This window comes from Saimiri boliviensis, chromosome 7 (genome assembly GCF_048565385.1).
Source record: "Saimiri boliviensis isolate mSaiBol1 chromosome 7, mSaiBol1.pri, whole genome shotgun sequence".
In the NCBI taxonomy this organism is placed as follows: domain Eukaryota; kingdom Metazoa; phylum Chordata; class Mammalia; order Primates; family Cebidae; genus Saimiri; species Saimiri boliviensis.
In genome coordinates this window covers 15949201-15967265 of record NC_133455.1, presented here as the reverse complement: position 1 = coordinate 15967265, position 18065 = coordinate 15949201, and the positions used below count along the sequence as shown (strand labels likewise).

Here is an 18065-nt window from a genome sequence, read left to right as displayed (position 1 = left end):
GAATGCAAACGATTCTCAGGTGCGGCGCGCGCGCCCCAGCCGGGCTGCCGGAGGCGCTCGCCCGCCCGGCCAGAGGCACCTGCCCTGCGTTTGGGAAGCCCGGGCCCTGCTCCCTCCCCGGTCCGCAGTCCCCCAGCCACGGAGTTCCCGGGCCAGTCCGAGGCTGAGCAGCTGCGGCACTGAGCTTCGCAGCGGAGCTCCTCGTCGCAGCCGGCGAAGTGGCCGGCGGGGACCCATTTGAAAGAGGAGGAGACTGAGGCGCAGAGAGGGCCCGCCACTGGCCCAAGGTCACACAGCGCGGCGGCTGGCCGAGGCCCCCGGCAGTGGCCGTTCGGAGGTCCCGTCCCGGTCCCCGCGCCGCCCCCGCGGGTACTCACAGCCGGTCTTGCCCTCGAGCTCCCGCACCTCCTCGGACGCGGAGTGGGCAGCGCCCATGGTGCCCGCGGCGGGGGCCCGGGGCGCGCGTCCCTCGCAGGCCCCGCGCTGGCCTCGGCTGCGCAGCGGCCGGACTGGCCTCGGGGCAGGCCTCGGGTCCGGCCTCGGGTCGGGACGCCGGGGAAAGCTCGGAGCCGCGGGTTCCGCGTGGGGCTGAAGCGCGGCCTTATATATAACGGCTAAGGGCGGCGCGCCGCGGTCCTAGCGCACGCCGGTTTCGCGCACTGCGCGGCTAGGGGAGCGCCCCGCCCCGGCCCGGAAATCGCCGGGAGGGAGACCCCGGAGCCCACCGCCTTGGGTTCTCAGTCAGTGCAGCAGCGGCCACGTGCCTCGCCCATTCCGCATCCCTGCTGGATCTGGGAGGAAGCAGGTGTGAGCAAAGTTGGGGGCGTGGGTAGGAGGGGTGGGACCCCTGGGGGTGCCATGCCCACCCCCCAACCCATCCCACCTCACATCCTCTAGATCTTAGGAGGAAAACTCCACTGAGACAGTCTAGGAGGTCAGAGAGCAGGAATTAGCTCTATGGAGAACAGCAGTAACAATAATCCTATTTAAGGTGCACCGTGCTCTTTGGTTTATTCCAGGAAAGCCCCAGCACCCTTCTAAGGTGAACACATCCACGTGGCGGCCCGTGTGGACCCTGCACAGCCCGGTGGCTGAAGGGCACCTCAAACTGCAGGAGCAGGTTGGGCACGGTGGGTGGCTCACGCCTGTAATCCCAGCACTTTGGGAGGCCAAGCCTGTAGGATCACTTGAGCTCAGGAGTTCGAGACCAGCTTGGCCAACATGCTGAAATCTATTCTCTACTAAAAACCCAAAAATTAGTCCGGCACGGTGCCACATACCTGTAATCCCAGCTACTCCGGAGGCTAAGGCCGGAGAATCGCTTGCACCTGGGAGGTGGAGGTTGCTGTGAGCTGCAATCTCACCACTGCACTCCAGCCTGGGCAACAGAGCAAGACTCTGTCTCTCCCCACCACCAAAAAATACAAAAACAAAACCCCACAACAACAGCAACTGCAGAAGCCGGCCCAGGAGGCTGCATTTGGGGCGAACTGCTAGAGAGAAGGCGATGCCAGTGGTCCCCATGCCCGCTAGGGAAGTCCTGGGTTAAGAAGGCTTAAGGGGTTGGCTCTCCATCCAGGTCGGGTGACCCGGGCCAATACTGTTGCCTGTCTAACATGATTCCTCCTCCTTAAAATAAGAATAAGTTAATAAGATGTCCACCAAAAGGCCTGGCATGGACACAGCACAAGGTCACAGAGGCTAGTGGGCGCTACGGAATCTTGTCCTCTAGAGAGGCACACAGCCAAAGCAGAACGTCAAGGTCAAGGCTCTGCTGTTCTGAAGGCTCTACAGTGCTTAGTGACACCACTGTCAATGACTGTCAGGTATCAGGTCTGTTCTGAACGCTAGGCTTAATGATAAATGTTGTAGGGGGAAGGGAGACAGGGTAGCAGCAGGAGTTTTTCAGTGCCCACAGAGGGGACTTGGGTGGACCCACCTTTATCAGTTTCACAGGCTGCTGAGAAGGGAGCTGCTGAGAACTGCTGTTCATTCCTGCAGACTGCAGCCTCAAGCCAAGAGTCCCAGCCCTTTCCATGGGTAGGGGGTGACTTTCAGAGCCACGAGGGAGAGGGTGGGGGTTGGTCCTAAAACCTCCTAGAGCAGCAGAATCAGTCCCTCCCTGGCTGCAAATCCAGCTCTGGCCAGGTGCAGTGGCTCATGTCTGTAATATCACCACTTTGGGAGGCTGAGGCAGGAGGATTGAGCCCAGGAGTTTGAGACCAGCCTGGGCGACATAGCAAGACTGCATCTTTACCAAAACAAAACTTTTTAAAAATGAGCTGGTCACAACAGTGTGTGCCTGAAGTCCCAGCTACTTGGGAGGCTGAGGCAGGAGGATCGCTTGAGCCCAGGAGTTAGAGGCTGCAGTGAGCTATCATTGCACCATTGCACTCCAACCCAGGCAACAGAGAAAGACCCCGTCTCTAAAACAAAAAGAAAATCCAGCTTCCCCTTACACTGCCTGTCTGCACTCATAGAGCTAAGGCAGCGTTTGCAATCTGCACTTTAAAGCACTCTCCAGAGGGCAGTGCAAGACCCGATCAAGGTGGACTGGTCTGAGCCGGCTGGACAGCTGACCTAGGGACTCCATTTTGGGTTAGAAGGATTCTGGAAATACAGGAAGGCCTCTTCGATCAGGAAAAGGATCCTCAATACCCCTGGGAGTTCTGAGCCTCTGGGCCAACCAATTACATACAGCTGCTAGTAGCAATTTTATTCCAACTTAAAATATCTGTTCCTGGAATTTTGTTAAATTAAACTAGTCAAGGATGAAATGATGGAGCTGTCTCCTGGGCGGGTAGGAAGAGGCATTCTCTGGACGTCAGCCCCTCCTGCTTGGTACAGTTGCTCCCAGAGTTGGAGATAGTAGGGCTGGGGACAAAAACCCAGGGGCAAGGAATGGGGCACAGGGCTTTACTCTACCTCTTGGGTAATCTCAAGGAAACCGGTGGTATCTGTCCTACCAGGCCACCTGTCTACCCTGACTGACCCAGTGGCCACTCTTAGCTCCTAGACGAGCTCCCGCACCTGTTCCTTTTGCCTGAAACTCCCTTCCACTCCCTCTTCCGACCTCAGTGGAAACTCACATCCTCAGGGAGGCCTTCTCAGAGTCCTCATCCCCTCTCCTGTGTCCACAGCCAAACAAGCCACCATTGCCAGCCAGCAGGGAGCTGGGAAGGAGGAAGTCTTGCGTAGGATGACAGAAAGGATTTATTCCTAATCGCAGGGCTTGGAGAAGTAATCAGGAGATCCTTGGTGCAGCAGGAAGGAGGAAAAAACCAAGGCACAATGTATGCATTTGTTCAATCATTTATTCATTGCATGTTTATTAAGCACCTACTATGTTCAGGGCTTTGGCTGGGTCCTGGAGCCACAGCCAGGAATAAGATGCCACCTTCGCTCCTGAGGAACTCCTGGTGGGGGGAGGAGACAGACACATGGGCAGTGACGAGACAGATGGGTAAACAAGGGCTGATGTGATGGAGGCCACAGAGATACGGAATGTTCAAACCAGAATGAGGCCCTGAGAAACTGTGTCGTCTCTAAAGCTGAATTTCAGGAAGTCCAGGACTGTCCCCAATTGTGGTCCTAAAGGGATACAGCAAAGCCAAATTCTGGGTGGACAGATGTCTCCATGTGGGCCCTTGCGGTGGCACCTACCGTCTGCCTGGGCTTTGTCCTCGCCTGCCAATGCTGCACACACCCGCAGAGCGCCCTCCACACAAAGCCAGTCGCTGCCTGTTCTAGGACGTCGTGGCTTTCATTCAAACCTACCAATGGCTCTGCAGGCGTCAATGGAGCAAGAAGCAAGAATGAGGTCTGCGGCTTTGTATGGATTTGTTGTCTAGAGCCCTGGAAGAGGGGCACCCTGTGGGGGGTGAGCTTTATCCCCACCCCATAACACAGCATAACTTTTGGGAGACTGAGAAACACTTTAGTCACCAGGCAACTGCATCTTTTCTCCCAGAGGACCTCCTCCGGGAGAAGCTGATTAAAAGTAGTGGCCTCAATTCATACACCTAGTCCCTGTGAAGCCACAAAGGGCAGCTGAGCCCAGAGATGGCCAGGACGGTCTTCAGTTGGCCTTCCCACCTTCCTGTCACAGAGGGCTATGGAACCATACTTGGGCAAGTTAACCTCTCTCATCCTCAGTTTCCCCAACTGTAAGTGGCAATAACATTGTGAGGGCTAAATGCAGATTCATATATGTAAGGTGATTCATATATGTAACGTTGTGAGCGTTAAATGCAGATTCATATATGGAAGGTGCTTAAAACTGCCTGACATAGTAAGTGCTAGCCAGTGGTGAGCTGGTCAACAAGTTCTCTGAGAAAGGGAGGAGGGGAAGAAGTCCTAATCTGTAGCAGTTGCCAATTTCTGTGTGTAAATATTCCTACCATAGTCAATTTCAAGTTACTGACAATTTAATAATAGGCTTGCAGAATCCCTGAATTTTTTTTTTTTATAGATACGGGGTCTCACTATGTTGCTCAGGCTGGTATCAAACTCCTGGGCTCAGAGGATCCTCCTGCCTCAGCTTTCCAAGTAGCTACAAATACAGGTGTGTACCACCATGCCCAGCTTCAAAATCCCTGAATATTGAACCATTTGCTCTTGCAAGCCAGTCAAGTCCAGGAAATGACTACCCAGTTCACTGTGATATGTGTGTTTGTGTATTTGTTCACGCATTCACTGTTGCGTGCCAGGAGTTTGGACACTACAGTGAGAGAGATAGTCCCTGACCTCAGGAATCCCAAAGTATGCAAGGAACGAGATGTGAACAGACCATCATGGTATGCTAGCTGGTACCAGTCACTGTAGGGGCCTAGAGGAGAGGCACCCAGCACATCCCCGTTTTATTGGTAGGAAAACCAAGGTGTTCCCAAAGGATTGTAAATGAGAATCAGAGAGTAGACTTGAAGATGTCTGAAGAGCAGTTTCTGTAATTCACCTGCCCCTTCTAATGGTTTAGCATGGGGCAGCTCCCAAGGCATGGTAATGTTCTAGGAGTAACAAGACACTTTTCTTAACATTTGGACCACTGACCAAGAGATTTATGGGGACTCCAAGTACCATTGAAACCACCTTTGCAAAAATTGTAACAGAAAGTTATGACTCTGAGAGAGATCTGATCTAACCAACCGTCATCCTGCCTCTAGCCTCCAAAATGCCTAAGTCATTCCCGGACTTGAGCCAAGCTAACTTTGGGAGAAATTTAATTTATAGTTTATTTTATTTATTTATTATTTATTATTTTTTGAGACGGAGTTTCACTCTTGTTGCCCAGGCTGGAGTGCAATGGCATGATCTCTGCTCCCCGCAACCTCCACCTCCCGGGTTTAAGTAATTCTCCTGCCTCAGCCTTCCAAGTAGCTGGGGTTACAGGCATGAGCCATGACACCTGGCTAATTTTGCATTTTTAGTAGAGACTGGGTTTCTCCATGTTGGTCAGGCTGGTCTCGGCCTCCCAACCTCAGGTGATCTGCCTGCCTCGGCCTCTCAAAGTGCTGGGATTACAGGTGTGAGCCACCATGCCCAGCTAATTTATAGTTTAAATGATAATGGCCCTTTCCCAAAACAAAACTGCCTTCACAAAACTAATGAAAGGCTACCAGGTGGTCAGGCACACAGGCTTACACTTGTAATCCCAGCACTTTGAGAGGCTGAGGTGGAAAATTGCTTGAGCCCAGGAGTTCAAGACTAGTCTGGACAACATAGTGAGACCCTGCCTCTACCAAAAAACAAACAAACAAACAAACAAACAAACAAACAAACAAACCAAATTAGCAGTGCATGATAGCATGTGCCTTTGGTCCCAGCTACTCTGGAAGCTGAAGTGAGAGGATCACTTGAGCCCAGGAGTTTTAAGCTGCAGTGAGCCATGATCACATCACTGCATTCCTGTCTTGGGGACAGAACCTGTCTCAAAAAAATGAAAGCAAAGAAAGTCCAATAGGTTAGGAGGATGAGGGGGTCCTAAATTCCGCTAAGATGCAGGCATAGTTAAATGACAACCAGTCATTATTCCAGAGGTCATAAGGTTTTCAACTGCCCCCTATTCACTATTTCGGAACCTAAGATTGGCCTTTTGAGATGTCTTCCCTGCATTTCTGATGACCAGATGGTCCCACCCAGACCCTCAACTCTTGGCTCAGCTGGTCCTGTGGCCCCACCCAGAAGTGGACTCAGAGCACAAGGACCATTTTCCACACCCCTGTGATTGCATCCCCAACCAATCAGCAGCCCCCATTCGCCTAGCCCCGTGCCCACCAAACTATCCCTTAAAAACCATAGCCTCCAACTTTTCGGAAAGATTGATTGGATTTGCACAGGGGTGGCCAGCCTTGTGTTAACTAAGCTCTTTCTTTATTGCAATGCCGTGGGCTGAGTGAATGGGTTTTGTCTGCGCAGTGGGCAGGAAGAATCCATTAGGTGGTTACATCATCTGGCTTGGCCTCTTAGTGAAGACCGCACCTAAACCACATCAAACAAGCAATGGGTAGTGATGCTCTCATGAAACAAGGTCCAGGGAGAGAGACCGCACAGGTGGCCTGCATCCGTGATTTGGCACAGAAGGTTTTTCTCATAAGATCATTCAGGCTCCCTAGGCTGGTTTCATATGTCATGGTCTCTTGGTTTTCATGTCAATGGGAGCAGAGATTCATCATCTCCAATTTGAACTTTGAAATTAAAGTTGTCCTTTTATTTTCTTTGGAACAATCTTTTTTTCCCTGAGGCACCCTGATCTTCCCCCATTGCCGTGGGCATTCTGTGGGAGAGAGATTCAGATCTGGCTGGGTACCGTTTGGGTTGGTTCCATTGCAACTCCAAACCTCAATGTCCCCATCTGTATAATGAGCCCATAATCCCATTGAAATGGCTGTTGTAGAGCACACCCTTCCCACTGTCTGCTCCTTTTTTGGGGGGTAGTTGGATATCAAGGACTTTATAGCCGGCCTGACTCTCCTGTCTCTTCTATCCTCCCGTCCCTCCTGGCCCTGTGACTCCCGGGTGCTACAAATTAGTGAAACTCAGACTCAAATCTCTGCCTAGCTCCCAGTTCTTACGGAATCAGGTTTGGTCTTGGGAGAATGATCGCAGCAGGGGGTGTTTAGAATAGTTCCTTCTCTTCATTCTCTGAGAACTTGGAACTCAACCTTGAGTTGGAAAATCACCCCTTGCCCCCGTCCTGGGTGGCACAATCATCGCTGTCACCAGGATCGTTGCCTTAGCCCAGGGCTGGAGCCGAGTGCCCAGACCTCAGAGGGATGCAGCCGCATAGGAGGGCAGGCTGGCTGCTTGGAAACAGGAGAAGGAGACTGGGGCTCTTGGGGAGGGCAGCTTGAGCTTGTTTTTCTATTATTTTTATAATTATAAATAGTGACCAATTACTGGAACTTGCAGGGGGCAGATGGAATGTTGTCCCTGGATGGGCTTCAAACTCGACATTGTTGTCCAAGAAACAAAGTTACCAACCAGAAAGAAGTGGCAAGGGCCCCAAATCTATTTTCACTTCGCCATCACTTTACATCGAGTGGTGGGGGAGGCTGGGCAGCGGGGTGGGAGCTGTCAAGAGACAGAATAGGCCGGGCGCGGTGGCTCAAGCCTGTAATCCCAGCACTTTGGGAGGCCGAGGCGGGTGGATCACGAGGTCGAGAGATCGAGACCATCCTGGTCAACATGATGAAACCCCGTCTCTACTAAAAATACAAAAAATTAGCTGGGCGTGGTGGCTCGAGCCTGTAATCCCAGCTACTCAGGAGGCTGAGACAGGAGAATTGCCTGAACCCAGGAGGCGGAGGTTGCGGTGAGCCGAGATCGCGCCATTGCACTCCAGCCTGGGTAACAAGAGCGAAAACTCCGTCTCAAAAAAAAAAAAAAAAAAAAAAGAGACAGAATAGTCAGCATTTGGAAGGCTCTGCGAGGACCCCCTCAGGTAGAAACGCAACAGCCCCAGGTAGAGCTACTTTTATGTATTCATCGTTTGTGATTTGGGGAGAGGCTACACCATTAGACAAGGCTGTGTGGTAGGCAGAACAGTGGCCTCCAAACATGTCCACATCCTAATCCCTGGGACTTGTGAATATGTTTGGTTTCATGGCAAGAGGGCATTAAAGGAGCAGAGGGAATAAAGGTTGCTAATCAGGTGACCCTGAGATGGGATGGAGGCGATTACCCTGGATTATCCGAGTGGGTTCGATATAATCACAAGAGTCCTTATATATGAAAGAGGAAGGCAGGCCGGGCTTGGTGACTCACGCCTGTAATCCCAACATTTTGGGAGGCTGAGGCAGGCAGATAGCCTTAGTCCAGGAGTTCGAAACCAGTCTGGGCAACATGGTGAAACCCCGTACGTACAAACAATTCAAAACAATAAGCCAGACATTGGTAGTGTGTGCCTGTAGTCCCAGCTACTCAGGAGGCTGAGGTGTGAGGATCACCTACATCCAGGAGGCAGAGGCTGCAGTGAGGCATAATGATACCAGTACACTCCAGCCTGGGTGACAGAGTGAGACCCTGCTTCAAAAACATCAAAACCAAAAGAGAGCCCGCATAGCCAAGCAATTCTAAGCAAAAAGAACAAAGCGGGAGGCATCACACTACCGGACTTCAAACTATACTACAAGGCTACAGTAATCAAAACAGCATGGTACTGGTACCAAAACAGAGATATAGACCAATGGAACAGAACAGAGGCCTTGGAGGCAATGCCACACATCTACAACCATCCAATCTTTGACAAACCTGACAAAAACAAGCAATGGGGAAAGATTCCCTGTTTAATAAATGGTGTTGGGAAAACTGGCTAGCCATGTGCAGAAAACTGAAACTGGACCCCTTCCTGACACCTTACACCAAAATTAACTCCAGATGGATTAAAGACTTAAACATAAGAACTAACACCACAAAAACCCTAGAAGAAAATCTAGGCAAAACCATTCAGGACATAGGCGTAGGCAAGGACTTCATGACCAAAACACCAAGAACATTGGCAACAAAAGCCAAAATAGACAAATGGGACCTAATCAAACTCCACAGCTTCTGCACAGCCAAAGAAACAGTCAGTAGAGTGAATCGGCAACCAACAGAATGGGAAAAAATTTTTGCAGTTTACCCATTTGACAAAGGGCTGATATCCAGAATTTACAAAGAACTAAAACAGATTTACAAGCAAAAAACAAGCCCATTCAAAAGTGGGCAAAGGATATGAACAGATACTTTACAAAAGAAGACATACATGAGGCCAACAAATATATGAAAAAATGCTCATCATCATTGGTCATCAGAGAAATGCAAATCAAAACTACATTGAGATACCATCTCACGCCAGTTAGAATGGCGATCATTAAAAAATCTGGAGACAACAGATGCTGGAGAGGATGTGGAGAAATAGGAACACTTCTACACTGTTGGTGGGAGTGTAAATTAGTTCAACCATTGTGGAAGAGAGTGTGGCGATTCCTCAAGGACCTAGAAATAGAAATTCCATTTGACCCAGCAATCCCATTACTGGTATATATCCAAAGGATTATAAATCGTTCTATTATAAGGACACATGCACACGAATGTTCATTGCAGCACTGTTTACAATAGCAAAGACCTGGAACCAACCCAAATGCCCATCGATGACAGACTGGACAGGGAAAATGTGGCACCTATACACCATGGAATATTATGCAGCCATCAAAAACGATGAGTTCGTGTCCTTTGTAGGGACATGGATGAACCTGGAAACCATCATTCTCAGCAAACTGACATGAGCAGAAAATCAAACACCACATGTTCTCATTCACAGGTGGGTGTTGAACAATAAGAACACATGGACACAGGGAGGGGAGCACTACACACTGGGGTCTGTTGAGGGGAAACAGGGGAGGGACAGCGGGGGATGGGGAGTTGGGGAGAGACAGCATGGGGAGAAATGCCAGATACAAGTGATGGGGAGGAAGGCAGCAAATCACACTGCCATGTGTGTACCTATGCAACAATCTTGCATGTTCTTCACATGTACCCCCAAACCTAAAATGCAATGCAATAAAATAAACCCATCAAAACCAAACTAAACCAAATCAAAGAGGAAGGCAGGAGGGTCAGAGTCAAGAGTGACGTGATATGAGAAAGACTCAATTGGCCATTGCTGTTTGAGGATGTGCGAAGAGCACCAAGGAAAACAGGCAGCCTCTAAACGCTGAAAATGCAAGAACATGCATTGTCCTCTAGAGACTCTGGAAGGTACACAGCCCCACTGACACCTTGATCTTAGCCCAGCATGACCCATGTTAGACTTCTGACCTCCAGAACCATCATCAACTTTTTCTGACCTCCAGATTATCAACTTTTGCTGTTATAAGCCAGAGTTGATATAATAATTTGTTGCAGCAGCAACGGGAAATGAATACACACGCTGGGTTTGCACTTGGAAAAATACAGTGCCAAGGAAACAGCGTTGACCAGACTGTCATCCTACATGGACTTTTTTTTCTTTTCTTGAGACAGGGTCTCGCTCTGTTGCCCTGGCTGGAGTGCAGTGGCATGATCCCAGCTCCACGCAGCCTCAAACTTCTGGGATCAAGCAATCCTCCTGCCTCAGCCTCCTGAGTAGCTGGGACTACAGGCGCACACCACCAGGCCTGGCTAATTTTTGAACAGGGTCTCGCTATGTTGCCCAAGCTGGTTTTGAACTCTTGGCCTCAAGCAGTCTGCCTCAGCCTCCCCAAGTGCTGGGATTATAGGCATAATCCCAGCCCTAGAGGGATGATTTTTTTTTTTTAAGTTCTGTGTGCATATAATCATTTTGGTTCTTATTTAAATTCAGAATCTGGAGTCCAGGGGTTCTATCTCAGGAGACGCAGGAATGCATTTTACTTTTTCTGTCTGTATTGATACAGTTTTATTTTGGGGGCATGTGACATTTTGATACATGTATACAATGTGTCGTGATCAATCAAGTTCATTGGGATATGCGTCACCTCAAACATTTATTTTTTCTTTGTACTGGGAAGATTATAATTTTTCTCTTCTAGCTATTTTGAAATATAAATTACTGTTAACTATAATTCCCTACTTACTATCAAATTCCCTACTTACTACCAAATACTAGAACTTATTGCTTTTAACTGTAATTCTGGACCCATTACATGAAGCCTTATTTTTTTAAGACAGAGTCTCACTGTGTTGCCCAGGCTAGAGTGCAGTAGCATGGTGTTGGCTCACTGCAACCTCCACCTTCTGGGTTCAAATGATTCTCCTGCCTCAGCCTCCTGAGTAGCTGGGATTACAGGTGTGTGCCACCACACCTGGCTAATTTTTGTATTTTTAGTAGAGACACGGTTTTGCCATGTTTGCCAGGCTGGTCTCAAACCCCTGACCTCAGGTGATCCATCTGCCTTGGCTTCTCAAAGTGCTAGGATTACAGGCATGAGCCACCATGCTCGACCTTTTTTTTTTTTTTTTTTTTTTTTTTTTGATATCTTGATCTGTTGCCCAGGCTGGAGTGCAGTGGTATGAACATGGCTCACCGCAATCTCAACCTCCTGAACAACTAGGATTACAAACACATGCCATCACACCTGGCTTATTTTTAATTACGTATGCTGCCCAGGCCGGTCTTGAACTCCTGGGCTCAAGCAATCCTCCTGCCTTGGCCTCCCAAAGTGTTAGGATTACAGGCATGCACCAGCGTGCCCAGCCAGGAATGCATTTTAAATGAGAACTCCAGGTAATTTTGATAGAGATGGTCTTGTGAGTGTGTGTTGTAACAGCTTGAGATATTCTTCACATGACACTTCCATTTAAAGTGTGCAAGTCAATAATGCTTTGTATCTTCACAGAGTTGCACAGCCATCACTAGAATCAATTTTAGAACATTTTTGTCAGCCCCAAAAGAAACTCCATGCCCCCTATCTGTCACCCCTCAATTCCCCACCCTCTCGTCTCTGGCAACCACTAATCTCTTCTCTGTCTCTGTGGATTTGTCTATTATGGACATTACGTATCAACGGAATCATGTGGCCTTCTGTGTCTGGCTTCTTTCGCTCAGTGTAAGGTCTTTAATGTTCATCCACGTTCGTAGCACCTGTCAGTGCTTCATTCCTTTTTATGACTAAGTAACATTCCACAGAGAGACCACATTTGGTTTATCCACTCACGGACTGATGAACACTTGGGCTGATTCTACCTTTTGGCTCTCGTGAATAGTGCTGCTGTGAACCCTGGCGTACAAGGGTCTGTTTGAGTCCCTGTGACAACCCCATTTTGACACCCACGGACACAGTGACTAGGAAGTCATTTTCCTTTCTGTATGTATCGCTTCCAGAGCAGGGACGAGGGGCACTGCGTACAGGGAATCACTGGACATGGAGGGTCTGTACATGCCAGTAACTGTCCAGCTTTCCTTAAAGTACCTCATGTAACTGTCATGGCCAGTGACAGAGGCTTGGGCAATTAATCACCACCGTGTTGCCAATGTGGAAACAGACTCCTAGAAACTCAAATCACTTTCTTGAGTTCACACGGTCTGCAGATGATACAGCCTGGTGAGTCCAAGCCCCTGACCCACGAAGCAGTGATACTTCTCACAGGCACCTGTCTCCACTGGGGGTAATCCAGTTGGCAAAACAGGACAAAAGTGCAAAATCCAGTTCTTCCATCTGCTGAATCAGATGGCCAAAATGTCGCTCCGAGGAATGACCGAGGGGTTCCCCTGTGCAGAGTACTAAGCACTTTCTAGATTCTATTATTCTTGCTGCATCCTAAGACAGCACTTTGGAATGTGCATTCTTCACCTCTCTGTTACGAGCGCAAGGAAGTGAGGCTTGGCAAAGCGACCCCTGGCTGCCACATCAGTTCTCAAATGGTTTTCTGTGGTAGGATTCCTTGTAATAAAAGGGGGGCCCAGGGATCTGCATTTTAACAAGGACTGCACCAGGAGGGGGGCGGTTAAGAAGCCCCTTAGACCAAGACGCTAGCTTCTCACGACTTCACTGTCCCTGGACACCTGCAGGAACAGACCCTACACTCAAGTGCAGGGAGGGAGATCCCTCCCTGAAGGGCCACTTCTGTGACCACAGAAGGGCACGGACCGGGAGGGAAAGCTATGACTCAGCTGTCCCCTCAGCTGTCTGGCCTCCAGGCAGGCCCACACCTCCAGTGTGCTACTAAGTGGCAGGGCTGGGACTGAACGATGAGCTGCCCCACTGGGCAATGCCACTGGCTGTGGAGCTGTGAGCCAGTCTCAGCACCTCATTCACGCCAGCACCCGCCAGCCAGGGAGGCCCAGCCCCAGCCATCTCCTCCCTCCCCTGCTTCCCTCCTGGGATGACTGCAATTACCAGTGAGACCCGGCTGAGTGCCTGGGAGGCAGGGATGGTAAATATATGTTGGGGTTCACAGTTGGCGCAGCTGATAATTTGGGGCTTACTTAGGAAAGTAGGTAGCAGGCACCTACCATTTTGACCAGCTGGGGCAGACAGCCGGGGTGGGAGGCGGTGGAGGTAAGAGGTGGGGCCGGAGCCCTGAGGCCCCCCCAGCCCTGCCTGGCCCACGCTGACTCAGCAGAGCTCAGAACTCTCTCCGCTGACAAAGCAAGCGTGCTCCTCCCAGCTGGCCACTCTCAGCTGTCTCTCCAAACCCTCCCCCAGGGCTGCAGAGAGCAGACTCGGGAACCACACCCGGCTTCCTACCTTCATGCAGGAAAGGAGTGGGATGGGAATAAAGGCGGGAGGCTTCCCAGCTGCCCTTTAAGTAGAAGCTTCGCCTCTGCCAAGGAGACCACGTGCTTCGTGGATGGGGGAGAAAGATACTTTGAAGGTTTCTGGGTCCCAGCTGCCTGCACAGGCAGGTGAAAGTCCTGCACCAGGATTGTACTGACCTGATACAGGACCCTTCTGGGAGAGGAAACCCAGAGAGAAGTCCTCCCTCCCTCCCTCTCTCCCTCCCTCCCTCTCTCCCTCCCTCCCTCTCTCCCTTCTTTGAGTAGCAGCTGAACAGTTGAACTTCTACTGAAGTTGGGGAACTCCAGGCAGGGCTGACAAGTCCCTCAGAATTAGCTAGTTCTACCCTTTTGTTTTCTTTTCTTTTTCCTTTTTCTTTTTGTGACAGAGTGTCGCTCTGTTGCCCAGGCTGGAGTGCAGTGGTGGGATCTCAGGTCACTGCAGCCTCTGCCTCCCAGGTTCAAGCAATTCTGCTTCAGCCTCCCAAGTAGCTGGGATTGCAGATGTATGCCACCACGCCTGGCTAATTTTTGTATTTTTAGTAGAGACGGGGCTTCACCATGTTGACCAGGCTGGTCTCGAATTCCTGACCTCAGGTGATCCACCTGCCTTGGCAAAGTGCTGAGATTACAGGCATGAGCATCTCATTTTCAGAGAGGAAGAAACAGAAGCTCATTGTGGTCATCTGGCAAGGATATGACCAGCTGGATCTAGCTCAGGTCTTGGGACGCAGACAGGGGCACGGGGGACTCTGCGGGGGTGGATTTGGTCAGGTTCTCCGGCATTCTCGTATGAAAATGCAGGTTCCTGGCCAGGCACAGTGGCTCACACCTTTAATCCCAGCATTGTAGGAGGTTGAATCAGGCAGATTACCTGAGGTCAGGGGTTCAAGACCAGCTTGGCGAACATGGTTAAACCCTGTCTCTACTAAAAATACAAAAATTCGCTGGGCATGGCGGTGGACACCTGTAATTTCAGCTACAGGTATTGATCGACTCACGACCTATGCAACTTACGACCATTCGACTTTACGACCACAATCGCTGGCCAAGACTGCTTCGCGTCTGGCAGCGCAAACGTTGCCCAGCTGGGCGTACGACAGTGCAGACCAGCTTCCAGCGGCACTACCATCTCCGCGTGCACCATTTCAACTGTACGTATAGCCTACTCAACTTACGACCAAATCGTGTTACGACCGTTCGCGGTCCCGACCGTGGTCGTAAGTTGAGCACCGCCTGTACTTGGGAGGCTGAGGCAGGAGAATCACTTGAACCTGAAGGGCAGCAGTTGCAGTGAGCTGAGATCACGCCACTGCACTCCAGTCTGGGTGACAGCAAAACTCTGTCAAAAAAAGAAAGAAAGAAAGAAAGAAAATGCAGGTTCCTGGAACCTATTTAGAGAGAACCACTGAGATGACTTCTCTGTACATTCAAATCCTCTGCTCTAGATACCTAGACAGATCCGGGTTCAAGTCCTGCCTTTGGCCTTAGGCAAGTGACTTCACCCCTCCAATCCTTGGTTCTCATCTGGGGCCCGTAAAATGGGCACACAAATTTTACATGGAGTGGAAGGTGCTCATTATCACACAGGTGTGACCCTGGTCATCGGCTGGCTCAGGGCCTGCTGCTCCAGGTGCAGTTGCTGGGCCTGGCTGGGACTCTGGGGGGAACGATGGCCTCTCAGGAGGCTCCCTGCACAAGCCAATGTGCGTGGCGCAGGGAGTCCATGGAGAGAAGTTGTTCTCAGGTTGTTTGTTGCAGGAGATGGGGAGGACAATTTGGTGCCTGTCCCCTGGGGGCAGGTCCCAGCCCCTCAGAAGGCGGAAGCATAGACAGGTCTGAAGATTTGTGAAGCCTGGGGCTCAAGCCCAGCCATAGATACCACAGGGTGAAGAGAAGGTCTGTCCATTTCTGGGTGGAGGAGGGTGGGTATAGAGAGGCCTGAACTCAGCACTGAGGCTCCCCTGTGGGTAGGTCAGCAGGAAGTGGGGAGGGTCCCAGGAGCAGGGGCGTCTGCAGGAGGCATCCTTCCCAGGACCTCAGTCAGAGGTGCAGGGGTGGAACTGAGGGCAGATGGGATGACTGCAAAGTTCCCCTTCCCTCTGCCTCTGTCCACAGAGCATGGCAGAACGGGGGATACCTTCATGCCACTCACATTGAAGCTTCATTTTCTCCAGGAGGACAAAGACAGAAGGCCCATGGCCTTGAATCAGCCTTGACATTCAGAAGTCAAGGAGAATAAAGGCTAAGTGGGGTGGCTCATGCCTGTAACCCCCGCACCAGGATGAGGCAGGTGGATCACATGAGGTCAGGAGTTCGAGACCAGCCTAGCCAACATGGTGAAACCCCGTCTCTGCTAAACATACAAAAATTAGCTGGGTGCAGTGGCAGGCGCCTGTAATCTCAGCTACTCAGGAGGCTGTGGCAGGAGGATTGCTTGAACCCGGGAGGTGGAAGTTGCAGTGAACTGAGATTGCGCCACTGCACTCCAGCCTGGGGGACAGAGCGAGATTGTGTCTCAAAAAAAATGGCCCATGGCTTTGGATCAGTTTGACATTCAGAAGTCAAGGAGAATAGAATTTTCTCGAGATGCACATATATTTAGAAGCAGCAACATGAGACTAAGTCTCTTTCTGGAGGACTCAGGAAATGAGAGCCCTCTGTCTGCTGCGGTACAGAGAGAGCCCAGGCACACAATGAACCAGAGTGGCAGTTCTTGAACTTGGCGGTGCATTAGAGGCACCTGGGGAGTGCGTACAACACCTGATGCTCAGGCCACACCCAGACCCCACGTGATGAAGGCTGAGGGATGGGAAGAGCAGCATCACTGTTGTATTTATTTATTTATTTATTTGTCTCACTCTGTCACCCAGGCTACAGTGCAGTGGCATGATCTTGGCTCACTGCCACCTCCGTCTCCTGGGTTCAAGCGATTCTCCTGCCTCAACCTCCTGAGTAGCTGGGACTACAGGTGTTTACCACCATGCCCAGCTAACTTTTGTATTTTTTTTTTTTTTTTTGAGATGGAGTCTCACTCTGCCACCCAGGCTAGAGTGTAATGGCGCAGTCTCGGCTCACTACAGCCTCTGCCTCCTGGGTTGAAGTAATTCCCCTGCCTCAGCCTCCCGAGTAGCTGGGACTACAGGCACCCGCCACAGTGGTGGGTAATTTTTGTATTTTTAGTAGAGACGGGGTTTCACCATGTTAGTCAGACTTGTCTTGAACTGCTGACCTTGTGATCCCCCTGCCTCAGCCTCCCAAAGTGCTGGGATTACAGGTGTGAGCCACCGCCTGGCCTAACCTTTGTATTTTTAGTAGAGACTTGGTTTTTCCATGTTGGTCAGGCTGGTCTCAAACTCCTGACCTCAGGTGATCCACCTGCCTTGGCCTCCCAAAGTGCTGGGGTTATGGGCATGAGCACTGCATCCAGCCAAGGATCTCCCTCTTTTTAAAGGCTGAATAATATTCCTATAGATGTGTTTTACATTTTCTCTATCATTTCATCTGTTGACGGACACTTATGTTGTTTATCTTGGCTACTGTGAATGATACTGCAATCAACATGGAAGTGTAGATATCCATTCAAGATACTGATTTCATTTCCTTTGGGTAGAAACCCAGAAGTGGAAATGCTGGATCCTACGATAGTTCTATTTTTAATTTTTTGGGGAACCTCTACACTGGTTTCCACAATGGCTATACAAATTTGAAGCAGCATTTTAAGTTATCCTATTTAAACTGTGACCCTTTCCTCCCTCCCTGACCCCCCACCCCACATCCCTCTAATATCTCCACTGAAAGCTCACGGCTCCTGGTAGGGACCACAATTTAACCTTGGTTTGACTTAATCTTTGTACTCTATATCCAGAATTTATTTCCACCCCAGAAAAAAAGCCAATGGTCACCTGTTGGGGTTTGGGGCAAGTTCTGGGTTGAAGTCCTTCTCGTAGATTACAAGAGTTCTAGGCCGGGCGTGGTGGTTTACACCTGTAATCCCAGCACTTTGGGAGGCCGAGGTGTGTGGATCACCTGAGGTCAGAAGTTCGACTAGCTGGGCCAACATGGCGAAACCCCGTCTCTGCTAAAAATACAACTAGTGGGTATGGTGACGCACATCTGTAATTCCAACTACTCGGGAGGCTGAGGCAGGAGAATCACTTGAATCCAGGAGGCAGAGGTTGCAGTGAGCCAAGATTGCACCACTGCACTCTAGCCTAGGCGACAAGAGTAAACTCCATCTCAAAAGAAAAAAAAAAAAAAAAAAAAAGAGTTCTAGAGTTCTACAACTGTGATGTGCATAAGATCCTCCTGGAGCCTCTGGTGCTGCAGGCAGGGGTGGGGGCTCTGGGGT

The 18065-nt window shown here is 50.4% G+C and overlaps 1 protein-coding gene and 1 long non-coding RNA gene across 2 annotated transcripts in view; one reads left to right on the top strand and one right to left on the bottom strand.

Annotated features, from left to right (window-relative positions):
- Positions 1-594, bottom strand: part of TESC (tescalcin) — a 60884-nt gene extending 60290 nt beyond the window's left edge. Inside the window, exon 1 of the mRNA XM_039471770.2 lies at positions 378-594. Coding sequence (XP_039327704.1) covers positions 378-435 — 58 coding nt within the window. The 5' untranslated portion in view covers positions 436-594. The remainder of the gene's footprint in view (positions 1-377) is intronic.
- A 38-nt stretch (positions 595-632) lies between these two features.
- The window catches only part of LOC101053753 (uncharacterized), a 40688-nt gene continuing 23255 nt past the window's right edge, over positions 633-18065 (top strand). The window contains exons 1-2 of the long non-coding RNA XR_745400.2: positions 633-805; positions 1641-1833. This is a non-coding gene — a long non-coding RNA (uncharacterized LOC101053753). The remainder of the gene's footprint in view (positions 806-1640; positions 1834-18065) is intronic.